Genomic DNA, 24,000 nt, shown 5'->3' with positions numbered 1-24,000 from the left:
ACTCAGTGGCGGCTGGTGCTCAAAAATTTTGGGGGGGCGCAAACAGAAAAATGTAATAGGCATTGATTTGCGGCAAAAAACACTGTAAAAAATTGCGTGACTTTGAGGTCACAAAAGTGTGAAAGGGGCCTTCAGTAATTAAGGTATAGCGTGCCCCCTTTCAATGCACAGAGATCAGCGTGCCCCCTTTCAATGCACAGAGATCAGCGTGCCCCCTTTCAATGGAGAGAGACCAGCGTGCCCCCTTTAATGCAGAGATGCCAGTGTGCCCCCTTTCAATGCAGAGATACCAGTGTGCCCCCTTCAATGCAGAGATCATGCCCCCTTTCAATGCAGAGATGCCAGCGTTCCCCCATTCAATGCAGAGATGCCAGCATGCCCCCATTCAATGCAGAGATACCAGGGTGCCTCCTTTCAATGCAGATCTACCAGCGTGCCCCCTTTCAATGCAGAGATCATTGTGCCCCCTTTCAATGCAGAGAGAGCAGCGTAAGCGTGCTCCCCCCCCCGCGAGACCAGTGCACTTACCTCAGGCAGCGGCGGCTTCTCCTCAGTCCCCCGGCGTCTCCTCGAGTCCTCCCGTCTCCTTCTCGGCCAATGGCATGGGGTTTGCCTTTTGGCCAATCGGGGAGTGGGAGGACCCGCTTCCTGATTGGCCAGGAGGAGGATCCGTGTGACAATAGCGAATTTTCATTCGCTATTGTCACACAATGGGCGGGCTCGGGGCGCCCTACTCTGCGCCCCGGGCCCACCGTTTGCTGAAGCCTATTAGAGTCTCTGGCTCTAATCAGGTGATTCAAAAAGGAAAAAAAGCCCCATTGAACTCCATGCGTCGGGCGCCCCGCATGTAGATTAGTGGGCCGGACGCATAGATAGGGGGGCGGTGCCCCTGCGCCCCCAACGCACCGGCCGCCACTGGTAGGCACCTAGGTATGCCAATATGCAGGTATATAAGTATTCTTGCTGTTCATGCATTTATGTATACAGTTTAATGTAACTAAGCACATACAGTATCTCACAAAAGTAAGTACATCCCTCACATTTTTGTAAATATTTTATTCTATATTTTCATGTGACTGAAGAAATGACACTTTGCTACAATGTAAAGTAGTGAGTGTACAGCTTGTATAACAGTGTAAATTTGCTGTCCCCTCAAAATAACTCAACACACAGCCATTAACCACTTCTGGACCGGAAGGATTTGCCCCCTTAATGACCAGGCCATATTTTGGGATTCGGCACTGCGTTACTTTAACGGACAATTGCGCGGTCGTGCCAAGCTGTACCTAAATAAAATTGATGTCCTTTTTTTCCCACAAATAGAACTTTCTTTTGGTGGTATTTGATTACCTCTGCGTTTTTTATTTTTTGCGCTATAAACAAAAAAAGAGCGACAATTCTGAAAAAAAAAAAAAACCTATATTTTTCACATTCTGCTATATAACATTCCCCAAAAAAATTGTAAAAATCGAATTTTTTTTTAACATTTTAGGCCAATTTGCTTTCTGCTACATATTTTTGGTAAAAAAAAAAAAAAAAATTGCTATAAGCTTATTTTGATTGGTTTGTGCAAAAGTTATCGCGTCTACTAACTTCGGGAAAGATTTACGCCATTTTTTTTTTTAGATTTATGTCATTTTTATTGTTTTTTTTTTTTTTTTACTAGTAATGGCGGCAATCTGCGATTTTTTTGCGGGACTGCGACATTGCGGCGGACAGATCGGACCCCTGACTGACATTTTTTACACTTTTGGGGGGACCAGTGACATTACTACAGTAATCAGTGCTAAAAATATGCATTGTCACTGTGATAATGACACTGGCAGGGAAGGGGTTAATCCTGTGGGTGATCAAGAGGTTAAATGAGTACCTAGGGGAGTGTTTCTAACTGTGGGGGGGCGTGGCTTGTGAAATGATCACAGAGACCTGTGTTCCTATATAGAAGGATCACAGCAATTCTGTGGTCATTCCAGGGAGAAGAACGGTCAGATGTGCTTACAACAGCTGATCGTTCTTCTCTCTCAGTGGGGTGCGATCGCAGGTGTCAGGCGGCAAACGGAGCCACCTGCCCCGTGCATCGGAGTCCCCACTGACGAGCTGCAGGTGTGCGGCCGACGTATGCGCAGGAGCGGCTGCCTGCCGCAGTATATCTGCGGCGGGTGGTCGTAAAGTGGTTAATGTCTAAACCGCTGGCAACAAAAGTGAGTACACCCCTAAGTGAAAATGTCCAAATTGGGCCCAAAGTGTCAATATTTTGGGTGGCCCCCATTATTTTTCAGCACTGCCTTAACCCTCTGGGGCATGGAGTTCACCAGAGCTTCATAGGTTGCCACTGGAGTCCTCTTCCACTCCTCCGTGAGGACATCACAGAGCTGGTGGAGGGTAAAGGTGATGGACTGGCCAAGCATGTCTCCAGACCTAAACCCTATTGAGCATCTGTGGGGCATCCTCAAACAGAAGGTGGAGGAGCGCAAGGTCTCTAACATCCACCAGCTCCGTAGCAAAAAAAAACAGTGGTGATTAAATACCACCAAAAGAAAGCATTATTTGTGTGAAGAAAATGTCATATGGGTACAGCGTTGCATGACTGTGAAATTGTCATTCAAAGTGTGACAGCGCTGAAAGCTGAAACTTGGCCTGGCAATTGTGGGAAATTGTATCATTTTGATGCACTTGCCGCCTAGAATGTATTTCGTAGAATTATACCAAAAGCTGAATTGGGCTTTAATAATCAAGTTGCATGATTAACCACTTTGCCGCTGCTCACTAGAGCTCTACTGCGGCAAAGTGGCTCTTGTAGGTCTGACGACGTAGACCTACGTCGGCAGACACTCCCCCTTCTTGGCGTTTTCAGTCACAGCGGGAGTCGGCCCAGAAGAGGAGCGGCGGTGATCGCCGCTGCTCTTCCCCGATCGTCGGGGAATCGAGTGTGGAGATCCGCCTGCTTGTGTAAACAGAGCGGGCGGATCTCCGAAGTGACAGGCAGGGTCAGATTGCAGGGTTCAGCATAGCTGAACCTGCGATCTGTCCCTGTGTCACTCAGTCACCTCCCCCCACACACGTCAGTAAGCACCAGGCATACATTAACCCCTCCCTCTCCAATAAAACTAACCCCTTCCCGCCAGTGTCATTTTTACAGTAACAGTGCATATTTATAGCACTGATTACTGTAGTAATGTCACTGGTAGCCCCAAAAGTGTCAAAAATGTCAGTCAAGGGTCCGATCTGTGCGCCGCAATGTCGCAGTCCCGCAAAAAAAAATCGCAGATCGCCGCCATTACTCGTTAAAAAAAAAAAAAAACACCAAAAACGACAGAAATCTTTCCCTTAGTTAGTAAACGCAATAACTTTTGCGCAAACCAATCAAAATAAATGGATTTTTGTAAGAACTTACCGTAAAATCCTTTTCTCTTAAGCTCATTGACAGACGTAGTCTTCTTGATTCTCAAGAGCTGGGTTATGTTGTCTCCGCAGGAGTAGGACTAGGCAGAATGACAAAACGTTCTGGCTCCACCTTAGGGGCAGTCCCTGAGGGTATATCCTCCCTCTCTCTGCTACAGGGAATCAGTTCTGTTTAAAGCAGTACAGAGAATTTAACCCAACCCAACTCAATGATAGAGGGGCGGGTACTACGTCTGTCAATGAGCTTAAGAGAAAAGGATTTTACGGTAAGTTCTTACAAAAATCCATTTTTCTCTATCGCTCATTGACAGACGTAGTCTTCTTGATTCTCAAGAGCTGGGACATCCAGAAGCAGTGCCACAAATGAGGGGTGGGATTGACAAAATCAAATCCAATCTAGAAGGCCCAACCGGTGCCAAACTAGAAGTTTTAAAGGCTCATTATAAACAAAGAATGAGACTAAAGAAAAAATTTTCCAACGGAAAAAACCCTCGAGGTAGACCACTGGTCTCCTCAAATTGCGGCCTGCAAAACCTTGCGGCCAAACGAGGCATCAGACGATGCCATTACATCAACTTTATAATGTTTAGTAAAGGTATGCACCGACGACCAGGTAGCCGCCTTGCACACCTGGACCACTGACGCCTGATGGCGAAAGGCCCATGACGCACTAAGTGCCCGAGTGGAGTGCGCCTTAACAGGGAACGGGGGCTCCCGACCCTTAATAGAATAAGCCTGTACTACCGTCTGTCTGATCCATCTGGAGATGGTCGCGGCAGATGCAGGCAACCCCTTTTTGGGTCCATCTGGGATCACAAAAAGTGAATCCGTCTTGCGAAACGAGTCTGTCGTTTTCAAGTATACCCTGATCGCCCGGACCACATCCAAGGAGTGTAAAGCAAACTCCCGAGGATGACTGGGCTTAGGACACAGGGAAGGTAATACAATTTCTTCATTCAGATGAAATTCTGAAACCACTTTTGGTAGGAAGGATGGATTCGGACGAAGAACCACCTTATCTCTATGAACCACCAGATATGGTGAACGACAAGATAATGCGGCCAGTTCTGACACCCTGCGTGCAGAAGTAATAGCCACCAAGAAGGCCACCTTCTGGGACAACGTGGGTAGAGGAATCTCCCTAATATCTTCAAAGGGAGGTTTCTGAAGAACCGACAATACTAAATTAAGATCCCAGGGGGGTAACGGCGCGTGCACTGGCGGAGCCAGATGTCGCACCCCCTGGATGAAATTCCGCACCAAGGAATGAGTAGCCAAAGGCTTCTGAAAGAAGATGGCTAATGCTGAGACCTGACCCTTGATAGTACTCAAGGCCAGTCTCTGCTCAACCCCTTGTTGCAGAAAAGCCAATATTCGACTAATCGAATAAGACCGAGGACGGAACCCCAAAGGTTCACACCATGCAATGTAGGACTTCCATGTGCGATGATAAATCTTTCTGGAAGTCGCTTTCCTTGCTTCAACTAGAGTAGGAATAACTGAAGCTGACAAACCTTTGTCCTTCAGCACCTGGGTCTCAATAGCCAGGCCGTTAAAGCCAGCGATCGTAAAGCAGGATGGAAGATCGGTCCCTGAGACAGTAGATCCTCCCTGAGAGGAAGTCTCCACGGGACGTCCGCCACCAGTCTGACCATGTCGGCGTACCAAGCTCGACGAGGCCAGTCCGGAGCTACCAGGATTACTGGGATTCCTTCCTCCTCTATTCTGCGAAGAAGTCTTGGCAGTAACGCGAGAGGAGGGAAGGCATATATTAGCTGGTATTGCCCCCACGGGGCGATCAGTGCGTCTGCGGTTTCTGCTAGAGGATCGCGGGAGCGAGCCACGAATCTCTGAACTTTCCTGTTGAATCGTGATGCCAACAGATCCACATCCGGGGTGCCCCACCGTAGGCACAACTGGTGGAAAACGTCTGGATGGAGGGACCATTCCCCCTGATCCAGGGTCTGACGGCTGAGATAATCTGCCTGCCAATTCTCTACCCCCGGAATGAACACCGCAGAGATTGCTGGAACAAATCGTTCCGCCCAGCGAAGAATGCAAGCCACTTCTTTGGCCGCTCGGACACTCTTGGTGCCCCCCTGGTGATTGACATAAGCCACGGCCGTGGCATTGTCCGACTGGATCCGAACCGGGCTGCCCTGGAGCTGCTCGGTCCAGTGAATCAGACAAAGTCTGATCGCTCTCAGTTCCAATACATTTATCGGTAACCTGGATTCTTCCGGGGACCAAAGTCCCTGGACAGATAACTGACCAAGAATTCCTCCCCATCCGGATAGACTGGCATCCGTGGTCACTATCGTCCAATATATTGGCAGAAATGACTTTCCCTGGCTGAGCATAGGAGACCGAAGCCACCAAACCAGAGACTCTCTGGTCTGTTTGCTCAATCGTATCTGATTGTCCAGGGATTCCGGATTCCGATTCCATCTGAGAAGAATCTCTTGCTGAAGAATTCGGGTATGGGACTGGGCAAATGGGACTGCTTCGAACGAAGCCACCATCAACCCCAGAACCCTCATGCAAGTCCGAAGGGAAGACCAGCTGTTGGACAGTAACAACTGGACTGCTGATTGAATCTTTCGGAGTTTCCATACCGGAAGAAAAACTCTTGTCCTGACTGTGTCTAGAATTAGACCCAGATATTCGAGCCTCTGGGTGGGAACCAGAAATGACTTTTGCTGGTTCACCAGCCACCCGAATTCCTGTAAAGAAATCATAGTAATTTCTATGTTTTGTAGCAAGGTCTGAGGAGACTCTGCATGAAGCAGAAGATCGTCTAGGTAACCTAGAATCGATATACCTCTTTGGCGCAGAAGTGCCAACATTGGGGCCAACACCTTTGTGAAGACCCGCGGAGCCGTGGCGAGACCGAAAGGTAACGCCACAAACTGATAGTGGTTCTCCTCTACGGAAAAGCGTAGAAAACGCTGATGTCCTGCGAAAATGGGAATGTGAAGATAGGCGTCCTTGATGTCTATGGACGCTAGGACATCCCCTGGATGCAGGAAGGCTGCTACCGTGCAAATGGACTCCATTCTGAATCTTCTTATGTTGACGAAAGAATTGAGTGCTCTTAAGTCCAGAATTGGACGCACTTTGCCCTCTTTCCTGGGTATTGTAAACAGGTTTGAATAAAACCCTTGAAACCGTTCTGTCCAAGGAACGTGGACTACCACTCCTTGTTGTAGTAAATCTGTGACTGCTCTCCGCAGATCTTCTAAACGATCTGCGGATAGTCGGATATTGGAAGGGAAGAATCGTGCCGGTGGGAGAGATCGAAACTCGATCTTGTACCCTGACCTTATGACTTCGCAAACCCATTTGTCCGGGATTCTGGAAAGCCATGGATCCGGGAACCGGCGAAGACGTCCCCCCACCCCAGTTATGGGTGGGGGCGCACCTTCAGGCTTTGGATGGTTTATCTTCAGGTCTGGAGGGGGCGGGCTTTTGCTTACCCGACCAACGACCCCTGACGCCTCCTGCAGGAGCTTTGGAGGACTTAGTTTTTTCACCCGCTGGACGAAAAAACCTCTTGTGAGCAGAAAAAGAAGGCCCTCGTCTTTGACGAGTTCCTCTACCTTTAAAATTTTGCGGTAAAAAGGTGCTTTTTCCACCGGTGAGATCCTTAATGATCTCATCTAAGTTGGCTCCAAATGGACGCTCTCCTAAAAAGGGGAAATTAGCCAATGCTTTTTTGGAACCTTGGTCGGCTAACCAACCTTTTAGCCACAGTGTACGCCTGAGAACCACTGCTGAGACTGATGCTCGCGCCATTAATGGAGTGGCGTCTAACGCCGCATCACATACAAACTGTAACCCCTGTATCATTTGTTCCAACAAATCTGATACCGCCTGAGGGACTTCTTCTAAGTCCCGGCGTAACCACTTGGTCCATTCAGTTACAGCCTGCGAAACCAGACCAATAGCAATTATTGGTCTGAAAGCTGATCCAATCAAGGAAAACATGGTGCGAGACATAGCTTCTATCTTGCGATCCACTGGATCTTTAAAAGACGGAGCGTCTTCTAAAGGAATAACCGTGGCTTTATTCAATCTAGCAATAGGTGAATCCACCACAGGTGGTTCTGTCCATTTCTTAATAAGGGTTTCCTCAAACGGATAACGCCTGTCAATGCGTTTAGAAATATTAAAAGTGCGTTTTGGCAGACGCCATTCTTCTTCGATTGGATTGCCAAAACATTTGGGCAATGGAAAAACCTTCGCCACTTTGATGCGTTTTTTAGTCCCAAAAGGGATCTCAGTTTCAGCTATTTCTGATGGAATACCCTGTAACCTTAAAGTCTCTTGAACAGATACAATGAGTGCGTTTACCAACGCTTCCTCTCGGGCTATGGCGGATGCCGAAACATCCTCCTCACTGTCTGAAGAGACAGGACCCGAGACACCAATACCAGATGAAGTACCTGCAACTGCAGAAATAGGCTCAGAGTCTGAATCCGAGGTTTCAGATAATAAGGGGTTAGGCGGGGGTCGCTTTCTTGCGCCCTGTCCCTGACAAGCCACTTCCACCCGGGACACAAAAGTTTCCATAATAGCTGACAAAGATTCAATTGTCAATGGGGTGCTGGAGGATCCCGCAGACCCCTCGAGGGGATCCGGAGGAGATACATGAGTGGCAGGGTCCATGTTAATACAGGACACCTTTGCCAGCAAAACAAAAAACTTTTTTTTTTTTTTTTTTGTGTCTCCCCCTAGCGCAATAGCGCCCCTCAGAGTACCTGCTTCTCGATCCCAGAGAGAGAGAGAGGGACCCCCAAGGCTCACCAACCGATGCAGTGCAGTTTCCAACAAACTGCAGTCAGCGTCTGTCTTACACAGACTGGAAGGAGCTGTTTGCTTTTTCCCGGGCAGAAGGCGTGGCTCCGCCCCCTGTGTACGCCTTCCGGCGTTCCCAGCCCTCCACGAGGTAGCTGGGCTCACAAAACATGGCCGCCCCCATAGAAGAGACATAAGACTCCAAAAACATGGCGGCCGGCGTGACCTGAGGACATACATGCATTCGGTCTACGGCAAAATGGCGGCGGACCGCCGATATCGTCTTCCCAGCACATTCACCTGCACTCTGCTAAGAGGTGACATATGGATCTACAGAGATACACTGCACATAAGGTAGGATTATACCTCCTATGTCTGCTGTAATGTTACAGTCTGCTGGGTAGAGTGTTAGCTCTTGAACCAAGTCCACTTCCCACAAACACATGCTGTATTACAAGGGGGACTTGTAAGTATCAGATATATACTGACCATATATGGAGGGGCCCATAATATATACTGCCTCATAAATGAGGAAAAAAGGGAACGTTTTACTCACCATACCGAACCGACAGGCACCCTCTCTTCACAATACCCTCTCCACCGGGGTGGGGGTTTGTGGACGCCTCGACTCTCTGGTACCTGGCGTCCAAGCGAGACTTTTAACTCGCAAAGTCAGTCCCTTTACTGGGACTCTGTCGCGGCCGACCCAGCGCACTGGTCTGCACGCGCTCGTAGGCAGAAACCGGGGTGACCACTGGATCTCAACATCCAGCCCGTCGCCCGGCCCCGCATACTTACTTGAATATGTCGCGGCCGACCAAGCGCAATGCCATGGTCTGCGCGCGCTCGTAGGCCGGCTGGGGTGACCACAAGTGTCGCCCAGTCCGGCATTTTTGCTTGAAGATCTCACAGGAAAAAAACACTGGAGAAAACTACCTAAAAAATGTCTTTTTCTTAAAGAAAAAAAGTCTTGCCAGGACCAAAAGATCCCAGCAAGGAACTTAGGTCCTTACTCCTGACTAGACAGAAAAAAACTGATTCCCTGTAGCAGAGAGAGGGAGGATATACCCTCAGGGACTGCCCCTAAGGTGGAGCCAGAACGTTTTGTCATTCTGCCTAGTCCTACTCCTGCGGAGACAACATAACCCAGCTCTTGAGAATCAAGAAGACTACGTCTGTCAATGAGCGATAGAGAAACGCTTATTGTGATTTTTTTTACCAAAAATATGTAGCAGAAAACAAATTGGCCTAAAATGATAAAAAATTTAGATTTTTACATTTTTTGGGGGGGGAATTTCATATAAAAAAATGTGAAAAATATTGTTATTTTTTCAAAATTGTCGCTCTTTTCTTGTTTATAGCGCAAAAAGTAAAAATCGCACAGGTGATCAAATACCACCAAAAGAAAGCTCTGTTTGTGGGGAAAAAAAAGGACATAAATTTTGTTTGGATACGGCATTGCATGACCGCGCAATTGTCAGTTAAAATCACACAGTGCCGAATCGCAAAAAGTGGCCCAGACGTAAGACAGCAAAATCCTCCGGTGGTAAAGTGGTTAAAAAAAAATGTAAAAACAAAAAAAGTAACACTATAAAAAAAAGCAAACTATATGAATGCAACTGGTAGAAGGACATGGATGAGGTTATCAATGTAAGTGGAAATTCCGAGTGACAGGAACCACATATAATTCAGTCAATCAGTGACACATTCATCCCTTCGTGTGGCCATTAATCCCTATTATGGCTCCTTCTTCGGCTGCGGACGGACAGAATGACCCTGGAAGGTTTGTCATGCCTTCCTAGCGCAAGCAAAACACACCAGCTACATTATGTTACCTGGAAGGCTGCCAGCGGGACAGCTGCACATCCTATTACTTAACAAAATGCCAGCTGCGATGCCAACTGGGCACCACGCTGCTTCTGGGAGAGGGCCCGTCTGGTGTTTTCTTACCCAGCGTAAGAGGGATATAAGATTAGAAAACGTCTAAGGTTGTAGAAGACATTCATTAGAAAAGTTAAAGGGGTAGAACTTAGAAGGTATAAAATTATTTACTTGTAATTATTTAAAGCTGAATTCCAGGAATTCAGCCACTCCGTAAAAAGTGAAGGCACTCTATGAGTTAAGTCCATGGAGCTGCATGACATCTCCTGGGCTTATCTCTGTTATTTATATTTGTCAGGTTTCTTGTTCTGCCTTCTTTGGGGGATCTGTGAGGAGAGAAAGGCACAAAAATTAAGGCACACTATGAGATAAGTCCAGAGAGATGTATGACACCTTCTAGGCTTAGCCCATGGTCTTTATGGACCTTGCTTTGTGCACTGGTGCGCAGTCATGTTGGAACAGGAAGGGGCCATCCCCAAACTGTTCCCACAAATCTGGGAGCATGAAATTGTCCAAAATGTCTTGGCATGCTGACATCTTCAGAGATCCCTTCACTCGAAGTAAGGGGCCAAGTCCAACTGCTGAAAAACAACCCCACCCCGTAATCCCCCCCTCCACCAAATGATTTGGACCAGTGCACAAAGCAAGCTCCATAATGACATGGATGAGCAAGTTTGGGGTGGAGGAACTTTACTGTCCTGCACAGAGTCCTGACCTCAACCGATAGAACACCTTTGGGATGAATTTTGAAAAGAACTGCTGGTGGGTATAGATGGCTGGTACTGCTGGTGGGTACAGCTGGCTGGTACTGCTGTGGGTACTGCTGGCTCAGGCTGGTACTGCTGGCTTGTACTGTGCTGTGGGTACTGCTGGCTGCTACTGCTGGCTCAGACTGGTACTGCTGTGGGTACTGCTGGCTCAGGCGGGTACTGCTGTGGGTACTGCTGGCTCAGGCTGATACTGTTGGCTGGTACTGCTGGCTGGTATTGCTGTGGGTACTGCTGACTCAGGCTGGTACTGCCGGCTGGTACTGTGCTGTAGGTACTGCTGTGGGTACTGCTGGCTAGTACTGTTGTGGGTACTGCTGACTCTGGCTGGTACTGCTGTGGTTACTGTTGGTTCTGCTGTGGGTACTGCTGTCTCTGGCTGGTACGGCTGTGAGTACTGCTGGCTCTGGCTGGTACTGCTGGTTCTGGCTGGTAATGTTGTGAGTACTGCTGGCTCTGGCTGGTACCATTGTGGGTACTGCTGGTTCTGCTGTGGGTACTGCTGGCTCTGGCTGGTACTGCTGTGAGTACTGCTGGCTCTGGCTGGTACTGCTGGTTCTGGCTGGTACTGCTGTGGGTACTGTTGGTTCTGGCTGGTACTACTGTGAGTACTGCTGGTACTGCTGGCTCTGGCTGATACTGCTGGTTCTGGCTGGTACTGCTGCGAGTACTGCTGGTTCTGGCTGGTACTGCTGACTCTGGCTGGTACTGTTGGTTCTGGCTGGTACTGCTGGCTTTGGCTGGTACTGCTGTGAGTATTGCTGGTTCTGGCTGGTACTGCTGGTACTGCTGGTTCTGGCGATGAAGAGGTGATGTTTCCTGTATTGGTCACAGGCAGAGTGCATTTGATATCACTCCGCCTGTGACTCATTCAGACTATCAGAACGGAGCCGCAACTATACAGGAAGCATCGGCTCCGTTCTGACAGATCAGCTGAGAGACACAGAGTCAGCTGCACGGGGGGCCGGACCAGGTGACTTCGGCCCACGGGCCGTAGGTTCCCCACCCCTACCATAGACACACTCCTAAACCTTGTGGACAGCCTTCCCAGAAGAGTTGAAGCTGTTATAGCTGCAAAGGGTGGGCCAACTCATTATTTAACCCTACGGACTAACACTGGGATGCCAATAAAGTTCATGTGGGTGTAAAGGCAGGCGTCCCAATACTTTTGGAAATATAGTGTATAAATAGTGGGGCTAAGCCTAGGAGGTGTCATACACCTTGCTGGACTTAACTCATAGTGTACCTTCATTTTTTTACAAGGGAGCTGAAGTCCGGGAATTTAGCTTTAACCGCTTGCCGACCGCCCTCCGCATATATACTGTATACTATATATGTGCGGCATTCCGTGGAAGCAATCCTGGGGGGGTGCGCGCCCCCATTCGCCAGCAGGAAAACTGATTCACGGGGCCGGGCACCTGTGATTGCTCCTCGTGAAGAGAGAACGGTGGTCTGCTGTTGTAAACTCTATTTGTGGGGGAAAAAAAGGACATCAATTTTATTTGGGCAGGACACGCAATTGTCCGTTAAAGTAAGGCAGTGTCGAATTGCAAAAAATGGCCTGGTCATTAAGGGGGCAAATCCTTCCGGTCAAGAAATGGTTAATAAGGCAAATAGAGATGTTCTAAGCACTGGAACCCATGGTGACTAAGTTGCATTATTTTTGCTGCTTAGTAGTCAGGTGACATCCAAATTGAAGCACGTTCCTGTCTTTGATTACACCACCATCTTTCATTGTCTTGCCACTGGGGACTGATCGATAGTTGGTCTGTCAGTGCGGCTGTGAGATGTTCCAGTCCCTCCTGCTCGGCCCCAGCTGTGTCCTCCTCCACCTCCTCACCTGCTCCCTCCAGCTGCCCCTCTTCCCCCCCCCCTGCTAAGGCTGCCTCTTCCTCTCCTATTTATCTCTACCTCCGGCTCTCTGTCCTCCAGCACTGGCTGCCATCCTCTGTCTCTTCCCGGCTCTCCTTCTCACAGCCCCACGGGACCCCTTACCTCAGACTTTCAGTTCTTTCATAGTCACTTTCAGCAGAATGGAAGCTGGAGGAGGACGGAGCAGGTTTGGAAAAGGAAAGTACAACCTCCTCCACTCTGAATTCTGGGGCCTCTGCATACAAGTCACTGGTTGCTAGACACCAGGCAGTCCTAGCAACCAGTCATTTGATAGGGTGATCGTGGGAGGCTGCAGCAGGGACTGGGTCCCAGGATGGGATATGGGCTACTAGTATTTGTGTGATTGACACCAGAATAAGTGGACACAAAAATAACTCCCAGCACTGGGGTCAGTGGACACAGTAATAACCCCTTAACATAGGTCAGTGGACACAACAATAACCTTCAGCACTGGTGTCAGTGGGCACAATACTAACCCTCATCACTGGTGTCAGTGGGCACAATAATAACCCCCATCACTGGTGTCAGTGGGCATAATACTAACCCTCATCACTGGTGTCAGTGGGCACAATACTAACCCTCATCACTGGTGTCAGTGGGCATAATACTAAGCCTCATCACTGGTGTCAGTGGGTACAATACTAACCCTCATCACTGGTGTCAGTGGGCATAATACTAACCCTCATCACTGGTGTCAGTGGGCACAATACTAACCCTCATCACTGGTGTCAGTGGGCACAATACTAACCCTCATCACTGGTGTCAGTGGGCACAATACTAACCCTCATCACTGGTGTCAGTGGGCATAATACTAACCCTCATCACTGGTGTCAGTGGGCACAATACTAACCCTCATCACTGGTGTCAGTGGGCATAATACTAAGCCTCATCACTGGTGTCAGTGGGTACAATACTAACCCTCATCACTGGTGTCAGTGGGTACAATACTAACCCTCATCACTGGTGTCAGTGGGCACAATAATAACCCCCATCACTGGTGTCAGTGGGCACAATACTAACCCCCATCACTGGTGTCAGTGGGCACAATACTAACCCTCATCACTGGTGTCAGTGGGCATAATACTAAGCCTCATCACTGGTGTCAGTGGGCACAATAATAACCCCCATCACTGGTGTCAGTGGGCACAATACTAAACCCCAGCATTGGTGTCAGTGGGTCAGTGGATGCAATAATAACCCCCAGCACAGATGTTGGTACATGCAATAATAACCCCCATCATTGGTGTGAGTGGGCGCCATAACAAACCCCAGCACAGGTGTCAGTGGATGCAATAATAACCCCCAACATTGATGTCAGTGGATATAATAACTCCCAGCGCAATTGTCAGTATTATTAACCCCTCCTCCATATTGGTGGTTAGTGGCATTGAAATGTAAGGGGGAGGAGATCCAGTCCCACAGCATTTCTGCGCCCAGGGCACTTGTCCCTTTTGCCCACCCCTTGTCCCAGCCCTGGTGACTGCCCTCACACAGGTGTGCACTGTAGGACTCCCATGTGAATGAGACTTACGGTTCACTTGAACGGGGAATCTTCCAAAACCAAAGTTGCCTCTTATATATGACCTGGAAGCAGACGCCCCCTTGTGGTGTAAATGCTGCAAGAGATAAAAGTCCTGTAGGCCACACTTACCGCAGCATTTGGCTCAATCAGCCGGTACTGGAGCTCTCTTGCTTCCTGCCAGCGGCCGTTAACACACAGACTTTCCAGTTCACACAGCTGGGGACCAAGGACATTAGCAAGAGCACAAATTCCTCCAACGGCACCTATGCCAAAAACATGGAAAGACATTGGGTCATTATAAGGTTGCATATTACTATATGTACAAGGGAGTGGAAATTGTTTAAAAACTACTAGTCCAAGGGACTAATTCGGGGTCCCAAACTGATAAAAAAAAAAAAAAAAATTCCCAGGATGGAGAATATGTAGGGTAATGATTTTTTTTATTAGGCAGAGGTGCGTTTAGGAAAAACGAGAGGGGCTTTATGGCGACTTAAACTTTTAATGTTTTTTATTTTTCGGTAGAAAATATCATAGAACCCCCAAACATTATTGTTTATCTTATTTTTATTTTTTTAAAGCAGAGGCCCTAGAGAATAAATTTGTGGGTGTTGCAATTTTATTTTAAAAATTTGTATTTATTCACACGATATTTACACAGCAGTTTTTGAAACACAATTTTTTTGGGGGGAAAAAACACACTTTTTAGTGAAATTTATTGCAAAAATCACAATATACTGTATAACCAAATTTTTTGGTAAAAGTATAAAAGAGGATTGTTACAGGTCATGCTTTTTAAAATTGCGTACACTGGTGCATTGGCAACAAACAACGTACATTTTACTATCCATAGGTGACGCTTTAAAAGCTTTCACAGGTTATCACTTTAGATTTACAGAGGAGGTCAGGTGTTAGAATTACTGCCCATGATCTGACGTTCGTGGTGATACCTCACATGCATGGGACGATCGTTATTTGCATGCGTGTGGGACCAACACATGCGTTTGCCTTTGTGCACGAGCATGGGAGGACGGGGATACGTTAACATTTTTTAAAAATGTATTTTTTTATTTTTTTTACACTGTCACTTCAACTTTTTTTTTTTTTTTTAATCCTAAACATTCCTTGTGACAGCGATAAAAGGATTAAAAAAAAAAAAAGTTGAAGTGACAGTGTAAAAAAAATAAAATAATTACATTTTTAAAAAATGTTAAAGCAATAGGCATGTGACCCCAGACCCCTCTCCTGCCCTTAAAAGTATTTAAAACACCCAGATTTGTGTATTTGAATGCTTTTGATTTTTGAAAAAAAATGGCGCCGTTTACATCCCGCGGAAACTGGAAGTGATGTGTGCTCAGTGCTTCCTGTTTCCCCAATTCAAGACAAAGCTTATTTCTGACATTTGTTGTTTATAAGTAAAAATCTGTATTTTTTGTTAGAAAATTACTTAGAACACCCAAACAATATATATATATATATTTTTTTATATATATATATATATATATATATATATATATATATATATATATATATATATATATATATATATATATATATATATATATATATATATAAATATATAAAAACACACACAGTATATATATATATATATTTTTTTTTTAATCTATGTATAAATATATATACATAAATACATACAAAAACACACACACTATATATATATATTTTTTATATATATATATATATATAATATTTTATATATATATATATATATATATATATATAATATTTTATATATATATATATATATATATATATATATATATATATATATATCTATATCTATATCTATATATATATATATATATATATATATATATATATATATATATATATTTTTTTAAACAGAGACCCTAGAGAATAAAATGGCGGCCGTTGCAATATTATATGTCATACCATATTTGCCCAGCGGTCTTACAAACGCAATTTAAAAAAATAAATAAATACATTTCTTTTAATTAAAAAAAAAAAAAAAAAACAGTAAAGTTAGCCCAATTTTTTTTGTATAATGTGAAAGATGATGTTACACCAAATAAATACCTAACATGTCATGCTTCAAAATTGCGCACATTCGTGGAATGGCAACATACATAAAAATATCCATAGGCGACGCTTTAAGGTTACCTGTTTAGAGTCACAGAGGTCCTGTGCTAGAATTGTTGCTCTCCCTCTAATGATCGGAGCGATAACTCACATGTGTGGTTTGAACACCAATAACATATGTGGGTGCGACTTACATATGTGTTTGCTTCTGCGCGAGAGCTCGGAGGCTTTAAACTTTTTTTTTCTTATTTATTTTACTTTTTATTTTCACGCTGCCCCTTTACATTTTTTTTTTGTATCATTTTTTTTTCACATACATTTTTTTCAAAGCAGCATACGGTAAGTTCAGAAACAATTCTGCCAGAAATAATTGTGCCAAAACGAAAATGGAACAATTCCACAGAAAATTTGAAACAATATCAACCAGAACATACAGGAGAGGCAGATATATGCATGAAGAATTGACCCAGGGTACCGGGTGCTAGGAAGTCTCTGTACCCCGCATGACTTTTTTACCCGGCAAGTGCCGATATTGTAAAAAAGAAGGGGATGAAAGGCTCGACCACTTGGGTCGCACAAAACGACAAAGACGGTATTTGTATTTATTTTTTATTTTTACATTTTTATTGTATTATTTATTATTATTATTTATTATTATATTTTTTATATAAAAGCCTTAAAAAATAATAATAAATTAAATTGTAAAAAATAATTAAAAATAAAATTTCCAAAAAAAAAAAAAACAATCAAAATAAAAATGGTAAAAAATGGGGGCGTGGTCTGGTCATGGCCGGCTGAGGTCGTCTTTTTGCGGAGCTCCGTGCCCACTATCACCCAACCCGACTTACCTGCTCAGTGACGGCGAGATATGAGGACATTTAAGAAGCGAAAGACAAGGGGACCATCCGGGGGACCTGGGGTGACGAGCAAACCGCGATCCTCGGGAGAAATCCAGCGCTTTTTCCCCACATCGCAGACCTCGTCCCCGGCGGGCAATATGGCGGAGATGGAGCAGCCGGGGCCTTCGGGCGGGAACTCTCCGGCATCTTCTACGGACACTGTTATTCATACTCCGGCTGCCTTCCGCCCTGTATCGGCCAGTGTGACCCCCTCAGTGGGGATGGACGAGGAGTTGCGGAGTATCCTGCGGGCTCTGCCCAGCACGAGTGACATTGAAGCCATAGTGAGCCGCCTGGAGGCAACCCACCGGCGTGAAGTTCAACAGGTGCGTGGGGAAATACAGCAGGTGGCTGACAGAGTGGCCACGGGAGAGGAGACTCTGGCTGCAATGGATGTCCGCCTGGTGGCTCTAGAGCGGGAACAATCAGCCAATAGGGATGCGGCCCTGGCAATGCAATTACACATGGAGGACATGGAGGATCGCAGCCGGCGCAATAATGTCCGCATTAAAGGCCTGCCGGAAGCTACGGGCACGGAGGATTTAGCCGCGTCTGTGACTGCGATCCTGAATGACCTGCTGGGGGACTCCATGCCACCCAACCTGGAATTTGATCGGATCCATCGGGCCCTGGGTCCCCGCTCCCCGGACCCTTCCCGCCCACGAGATGTGGTGTGCCGCTTCCATCGTTACTCCCACCGGGAGCTGGTGATTCGGAAGGCGTGGGAGGCCAATACAATTGACTTTGATGGTGCACACTTACGGATCCTGCCGGACCTTTCCCGGGCCACACTGTATCGTCGGGCGTTGCTACGCCCGGTCCTGGACATGGTACGCAGGGAGGGTGCGACCTATCGGTGGGGCTACCCTCTAGCCTTGACCATTCGAAAACCCAACTCCTCCTTCACCCTGCGCTCTAAAACGGACTTACCGGCCCTCTTCGCCTTCCTGGGGGTTCAACCCATACAGGTTCCGGACTGGTTGGTGCTTCTTCCCCGCCCCGGGGACCGCAGGAATACCGGCATCGGCAGGAACGGGGGAGGCGCTCCTCTAGCCCCTCGTCCGCAACTCGCACGCAGGCGTTCCCGCTCTGGGGTGCCGGAGGCTGCGAGAGAGGACTAATCGGAGACTGTGTGGACCCGTGAGTATTGGGGTGCCCTATGCGCAGACCCCCCGTGGTTAGTCTTTTCACTGACTGTTCCAGCTGCTCGCCACAGATGGATGGATGTTGGCGGCCCCCCCCTGTCTCGGCCCCCCCTGATCGGCATGTTCGTCGGTTTCCCCCTGCTCTTCGGGACTGCCCATGCTGTGAGCTCCAGACTCTGCTGTGAATTGGGGATCCTTTCTGGGACATGGCAGTGCCCTGCCTCAGCGAAGACTCTATACCCTAGGGATCCCGTGCTCTGATGGAGGGTCCTTCGTCCCCTCCCCTGCCCATTTCCCTCCAGTGCGGAGAATCCCTTCTGGGGGGCGGTGGGGGGGGGCGTCGGACTTCTGGGGGTCCCCCTCCCCGTGACGGAAGCATTGAGACTTTGCTGGGGGAGGTGGGGGGGTCTCGGGGAGCTGGTGGGGGCGATGGACGGCTGTGGTTGTGTTGTGACTTTGTAACAATGCAGGGAGGTATGTGCCAGATGAGACCATCATCTATACTTCTCGGGTACAAGTGCCCCTACGGGGGGGGGATTGGGGGGTGGGGGGTTCAGGAGCGGCAATATATACATGGTACATGTGATGGAGGCGGGCTGGGACTGTTCAGGAGGGACGGTTTTTGTATTTCTTTGTTGGTTATAAGGGGCGGGTCTGTGGGTGGGAATGGGCGCTCCACTAGCTTAGGCGAGCTCACATGTTCTGTGGTCCTGTGTGGGGATATGTGCCTTACTGCTGCGGGGGGGGGGGTCCCTATGGCCAATGAGGGTGCGCGGTGGGGCAGTGGAACTGGTGCGGGGACGGGAGGTACTGGTGGCTATCTCGTCCCCCGCGCTGTGGGGGGTGACCCCCGCTGACCCCGCTCTTGGTTTATGGTCCACTGCGCACTCTGGACAGACGGCGGTCGCCTGTTGGGATGTCCGGCGCTCCCCCCCTCTGGGGGCGTCCTTGCCGGTGGGATCTCTCTCCCTTGGCGCGGGTCTGGGACTTGGTGGGGGCCGGGTCCTACTCGGCTTACTGTTTAATGTTTGCTGTTTACACTTGATTCCGGATTGCTCGGGTTCTACTGGGGGCATTCCGTTGCAAGTGGTTCTTTCAGGGATGTCGGGGATTCCTCACGTAGGGTTTTTCTATCTCTATCTCCTTCCCATTTCTAGTTTCTACATGGTTGGGTTGGGTGGGTGGCCGGGACCTGCGGTTTTGGCTGTGCCTGTTCTGCCCGCGTCCCCATTTAGGCCTGCACTAGCTTACCCTTAGGGGTCTTCGGGTGCCTGGTGGCAGTACTGCCCTTTAGTTGGTACAGGGCGGTTCCTGTGCCTACTTCTATTTCTTCCCCCCTTTTTTCTACCTTCTTGTTTTTCCTCTCCCCTCCCCCCCCCTTTTTTTTTTTTTTCTCCTCCCTACCCCCCCCCCCCCCCAAACATGGATGAGCTTACGGTGGTCTCCCTCAATGCCAAGGGGCTTAATGTCCCAGAGAAGCGCAAAGTTCTTCTCAATGACTTACGCCGCAAACGGGCGGATGTGGCGTTCGTTCAGGAGACACACTTCCGGACGGACCGCTTGCAGAGATTGACAAACAGGTTCTACCCCACTTCCTTTCATTCTACGAATGCTGCTGCCAAGTCTAGGGGAGTCTCCATCCTTATAGCTGCGCGGGTGCCCTGGTCCTGCCAGGGCTCTCTGATAGACCCCAACGGCCGCTTTGTGTTTGTGAAAGGCGTCATAGGTACGAACGTGGTGACGTTGGCGAGCATATATGCCCCCAATGAAGGGCAGGATGCGTTCCTGATCAGGGTTCTTAGAAAATTGGCGTCCTTCCAGGCGGGCCAATTGATCTTGGGGGGGGATTTTAATGTGCCCCTGTCCCCGACGGTAGACACTTCCTCCGGCAGCTCGTCGGTGCCCCTCGGCTCACGGAGGAGGATCCTTCAGGCTCTCCACGACGCTCAACTTGTCGATGTTTGGCGATTGCTACACGACAATGAACGGGACTATACCTTTTTCTCCCCTCCCCATAAAGTGTACTCTCGCATCGACTACTTCTTGGTCCCACACAACCAGTTGCATGCGATCTTGGATGCCTCAATTGACGTGGCGACTTTTTCGGACCATGCGCCGATCTTGTTGGTGTATAAACTGTCTGAAGGATTGCAGGGGAAGATGCGTTTCTGGCGTTTGAGTGACGCCCTTCTTTCCAACGGGGAAGTGCAGACAGATGTGATGCGGGAACTCACGGAATACTTCAGAGTCAATACCACTGACGACTGCGATCCGGGGATGATCTGGGAGGCTCATAAAGCCGTCATCCGGGGGGTTTTTTTAAAGCACGGCGCCCGGCTCAAGAAACTGAGGTCCCAGCATTTGGAGAAACTCCTGGAGGACATTCACAGGCTGGAGACCTCTCACAAGCAACATCTCGATAGACTGGAGGAGCAAGAACTTTTTGTTCTGCGCAGACAAGCTCGGGAACTCTTGTTCGCGAAGGCTAAGTCGGATCTACAGCGGGCCCAACATGCCTTCTATATGGAAGGGGACAAGTGTGGGAGGCTACTGGCGGCCGCGGTTAAAGCCCAACGACTTGCCAATTATGTTCCTCGCGTCACAGCCCCGACAGGGGGCCTTGTATCATTGCCCAAACAGATTGCTAGCGCGTTTCGGGTTTTTTACGAGTCCCTATACAATCTACCAGACTCTGGAATATCGCAATCTGCCATTGACGATTATCTAAATTCAGTGACGTTGCCTTCACTGGATGACACGGTCCGGGAGGAACTGGAAGCCCCCATTACGTTGTTGGAGATTCAGGCGGCGGTGGGCGCTTTTCAGGCAGGTAAGGCGCCAGGCCCCGACGGCTTTACTCTCCCGTACTACTCGACCTACATGGGGGTGCTTGGCCCTCGTTTGGTGGAGTGGTTTAACATGCTGGGTAAGGGGGAATCGTCTTTCCCGCCGGACACGCTGCGGGCCCACGTATCCGTGCTCCCCAAGGAGGGCAAGGACCCATCCAGCTGCGGGAGTTATAGGCCCATCTCCTTGCTGAATATGGACCTCAAGATTTTTACGAAGGTGCTGGCCACCCGCTTGAGCCTACACATGCCACGTTTAATACATCTGGATCAAGTGGGATTCATTCCCTCCAGGGAAGCAAGGGATAATACCCTGAAGGCCCTTAATATTATACATGTAGCTCGGTCTACCCGAACGCCTTGTGTGCTGCTAAATACGGACGCGGAAAAAGCGTTCGACCGTGTCAATTGGCGCTTTATGCTCTCGACGCTCCGCATGATGGGCTTTGGAGACACTCTACTCTCCTGGATAGGCCAAATCTACTCCCATCCGTCCGCCCAGGTGAAGTGTAATGGAGTGCTCTCAGATCCGTTTAGCATCTCGAACGGTACCCGTCAGGGGTGTCCTCTGTCGCCCTTGCTCTACGCTCTCTCCTTAGAGCCGTTCTTGAGCAGAGTGAGGGCTAACCCCGATGTCTCGGGTGTTAAGGTCGGCTCAGTGGAATGCAAGGTCTCGGCGTATGCCGATGATATGCTTTTCTCTCTTACCAACCCTATGATCTCTGCCCCAAATTTGATGAAGGAGTTGGAGCGCTACGGTCGCTGCTCCAACCTCAAGATTAACTTCCACAAATCTGAGGCATTGGGGGTGGAGATACCGGCCCCCCTTTTGACGCACCTGTCGTCCATACTGCCTTTTAAGTGGACTACGCGGGCCTTAACTTACCTGGGCACCCAGATACCAGCGGACCTGAACCGGCTTTATGATCTGAATTTCCCTCCCCTATTAACGAAAGTTCGCCGCATCCTGGAGTCTTGGCACTCGGGGTTGCACTCCTGGTTTGGGAGGTGCAACTTGCTTAAGATGTCGATCCTTCCCAAATTCCTGTACCTCTTGCAGACCTTGCCGGTGAAGATTCCGCCTGCCTTCTTCGCCCGAACACACAGTGTGTTTTTGAAGTTTGTTTGGGCTCATGGGAGAGCTAGGCTTGCGCGGGCTCATTTAACGTTGCCTAAGCATTATGGCGGACTTGCCCTACCAGATGTGGCGAAATATCACCGGGCTGTCCATCTGGGCAGGCTCCTTGATTGGCAGCGACACGGGGCCGACAAGCTGTGGGTGCTGATGGAGAAGGGTCAGACGTCGACATCGTTGGAGGGGTTGCCGTGGATTGCCGGGGGCACCCCCCCGGAGGTTCGGGCACACCCCACGATTGGAGAGACGATTGCGGTCGTCCGTCGAATCTTGTCGCACCCCTCCATCTCTTCACTGACGTCCCCCTTGTACCCTATTTTGGGGAACCCGGGATTTACCCCTGGTGTGGAAGATGTGGGATTTCGGGGGCTGGTGGACCGGGGGGTCTCTCAGGCCCGGCACTTCCTCCGAGGGTCTCGTTGGCCATCGATGTCGGAACTGATGGCCGGTGAAGGCCCTTTTCAGCTGGACTTCTGGCGTGCGGCTCGGGTACACCACTTTCTCCACTCACTGCCGGACCCTTCGTTTGTTCGGGACCTCACCCCTTTTGAAGAGTACTTTGTAGGGAGTGGGAGGCTACCGGGCTCCCTGTCCAAGTCGTACAGCTTACTGGTCACCCCGGCTGAGGATTTTGTACTACCAGGTCTAGGGAAATGGGAACGGGACCTGCGGCTGGACCTCACCCTGGCACAGAGATTGAAGGTTTGCACATTGGCACTGAAAACGCCGACGTGCACAAAATTGCAGGAACTAAATTACAAGATCCTGACCCGTTGGTATCGGGTACCCTCCACGTTACATAAAATTTTCCCAGATGCGTCGGACGTCTGCTGGAGGTGTCGGGAGGAGGAGGGCACGATGCTTCACGTCTTCTGGTCTTGTCCCCGGCTTCGGACCTTTTGGACCGATGTGCGGGCTCTTTTGGGGGAACTTTCGGACCGGGTTATTCCGGACACTCCGGAGTTCTTCCTTCTTCAGATATCTCCTATGCCGATTTCCAAAAGCAAGAAATCGATTATTCCTCACGTGCTGTGTGCGGCGAAAGCTTGTATCCCGATGTTATGGAAGTCCACTAGGGCGCCAACGATTAAAGACTGTATGCGCAAGATGGAAGATATAAATCGTATGGAGGATCTCACCCTTACGAAGCAGCATCGCAGGGACCGATATGAGAAGATTTGGGGATTTTGGAACTCCTTTGTGCTTTCTGACAAGGGGAAATCGCTGATGTGTGACTAACCCCGGAACGGGCACCACCGCGGGGCTGCTCCGTGCGGGGGGACTTTTCTCCTTCCCTCCCCCCCTCCCCCCTTTTTTTTTTTTTTTTTTTTTATTGTCGTGTCTGTCCCTCTCTATACCACTTCTCTATTTTGCTCCTATATGTATCTTCTCGGTGTCCTTCCTGTCTCACCTCTATCTAAAATTGGGGTGTAACGGTCAGGTGGGCTCTCATCTCTAGTCACAGGTTGCCCTATATACCACACTAAGCTTAGTCATTGCAGGGTATAGGGACAAGAGGTGGTCCCTCCCCTGGTTGTAGGGGAGGGCGAGCTAGTTCTGCGGAGTACTGGAATGTTAACTGTCTGGTTGTGATATTATGACGCCCTGCTTTCTTGGCTGTAATGTCCCTTGTTATACGTTATGGCATATGTATA

General features: G+C 48.8%; 1 protein-coding gene across 2 annotated transcripts in view; it reads right to left on the bottom strand.

Moving 5' to 3' along the window:
* Positions 1 to 24,000, bottom strand: part of HOGA1 (4-hydroxy-2-oxoglutarate aldolase 1) — a 177,130-nt gene that overhangs the window by 27,926 nt on the left and 125,204 nt on the right. The window contains exon 6 of one of the 2 annotated variants that reach the window (XM_082267993.1): positions 14,392 to 14,525. The exons of the other annotated variant lie outside the window; for it this stretch is intronic. Within the exon in view, the coding sequence (XP_082124119.1) occupies positions 14,392 to 14,525 (134 nt within the window). The remainder of the gene's footprint in view (positions 1 to 14,391; positions 14,526 to 24,000) is intronic. 2 annotated transcript variants of the gene reach the window in all.

This window comes from Pelophylax lessonae (assembly GCF_965119305.1).
Source record: "Pelophylax lessonae genome assembly, chromosome: 9".
NCBI lineage: Eukaryota > Metazoa > Chordata > Amphibia > Anura > Ranidae > Pelophylax > Pelophylax lessonae.
Note: the sequence above shows the minus strand (reverse complement) of the source record. Positions and strands in the feature narration are given on the sequence as shown.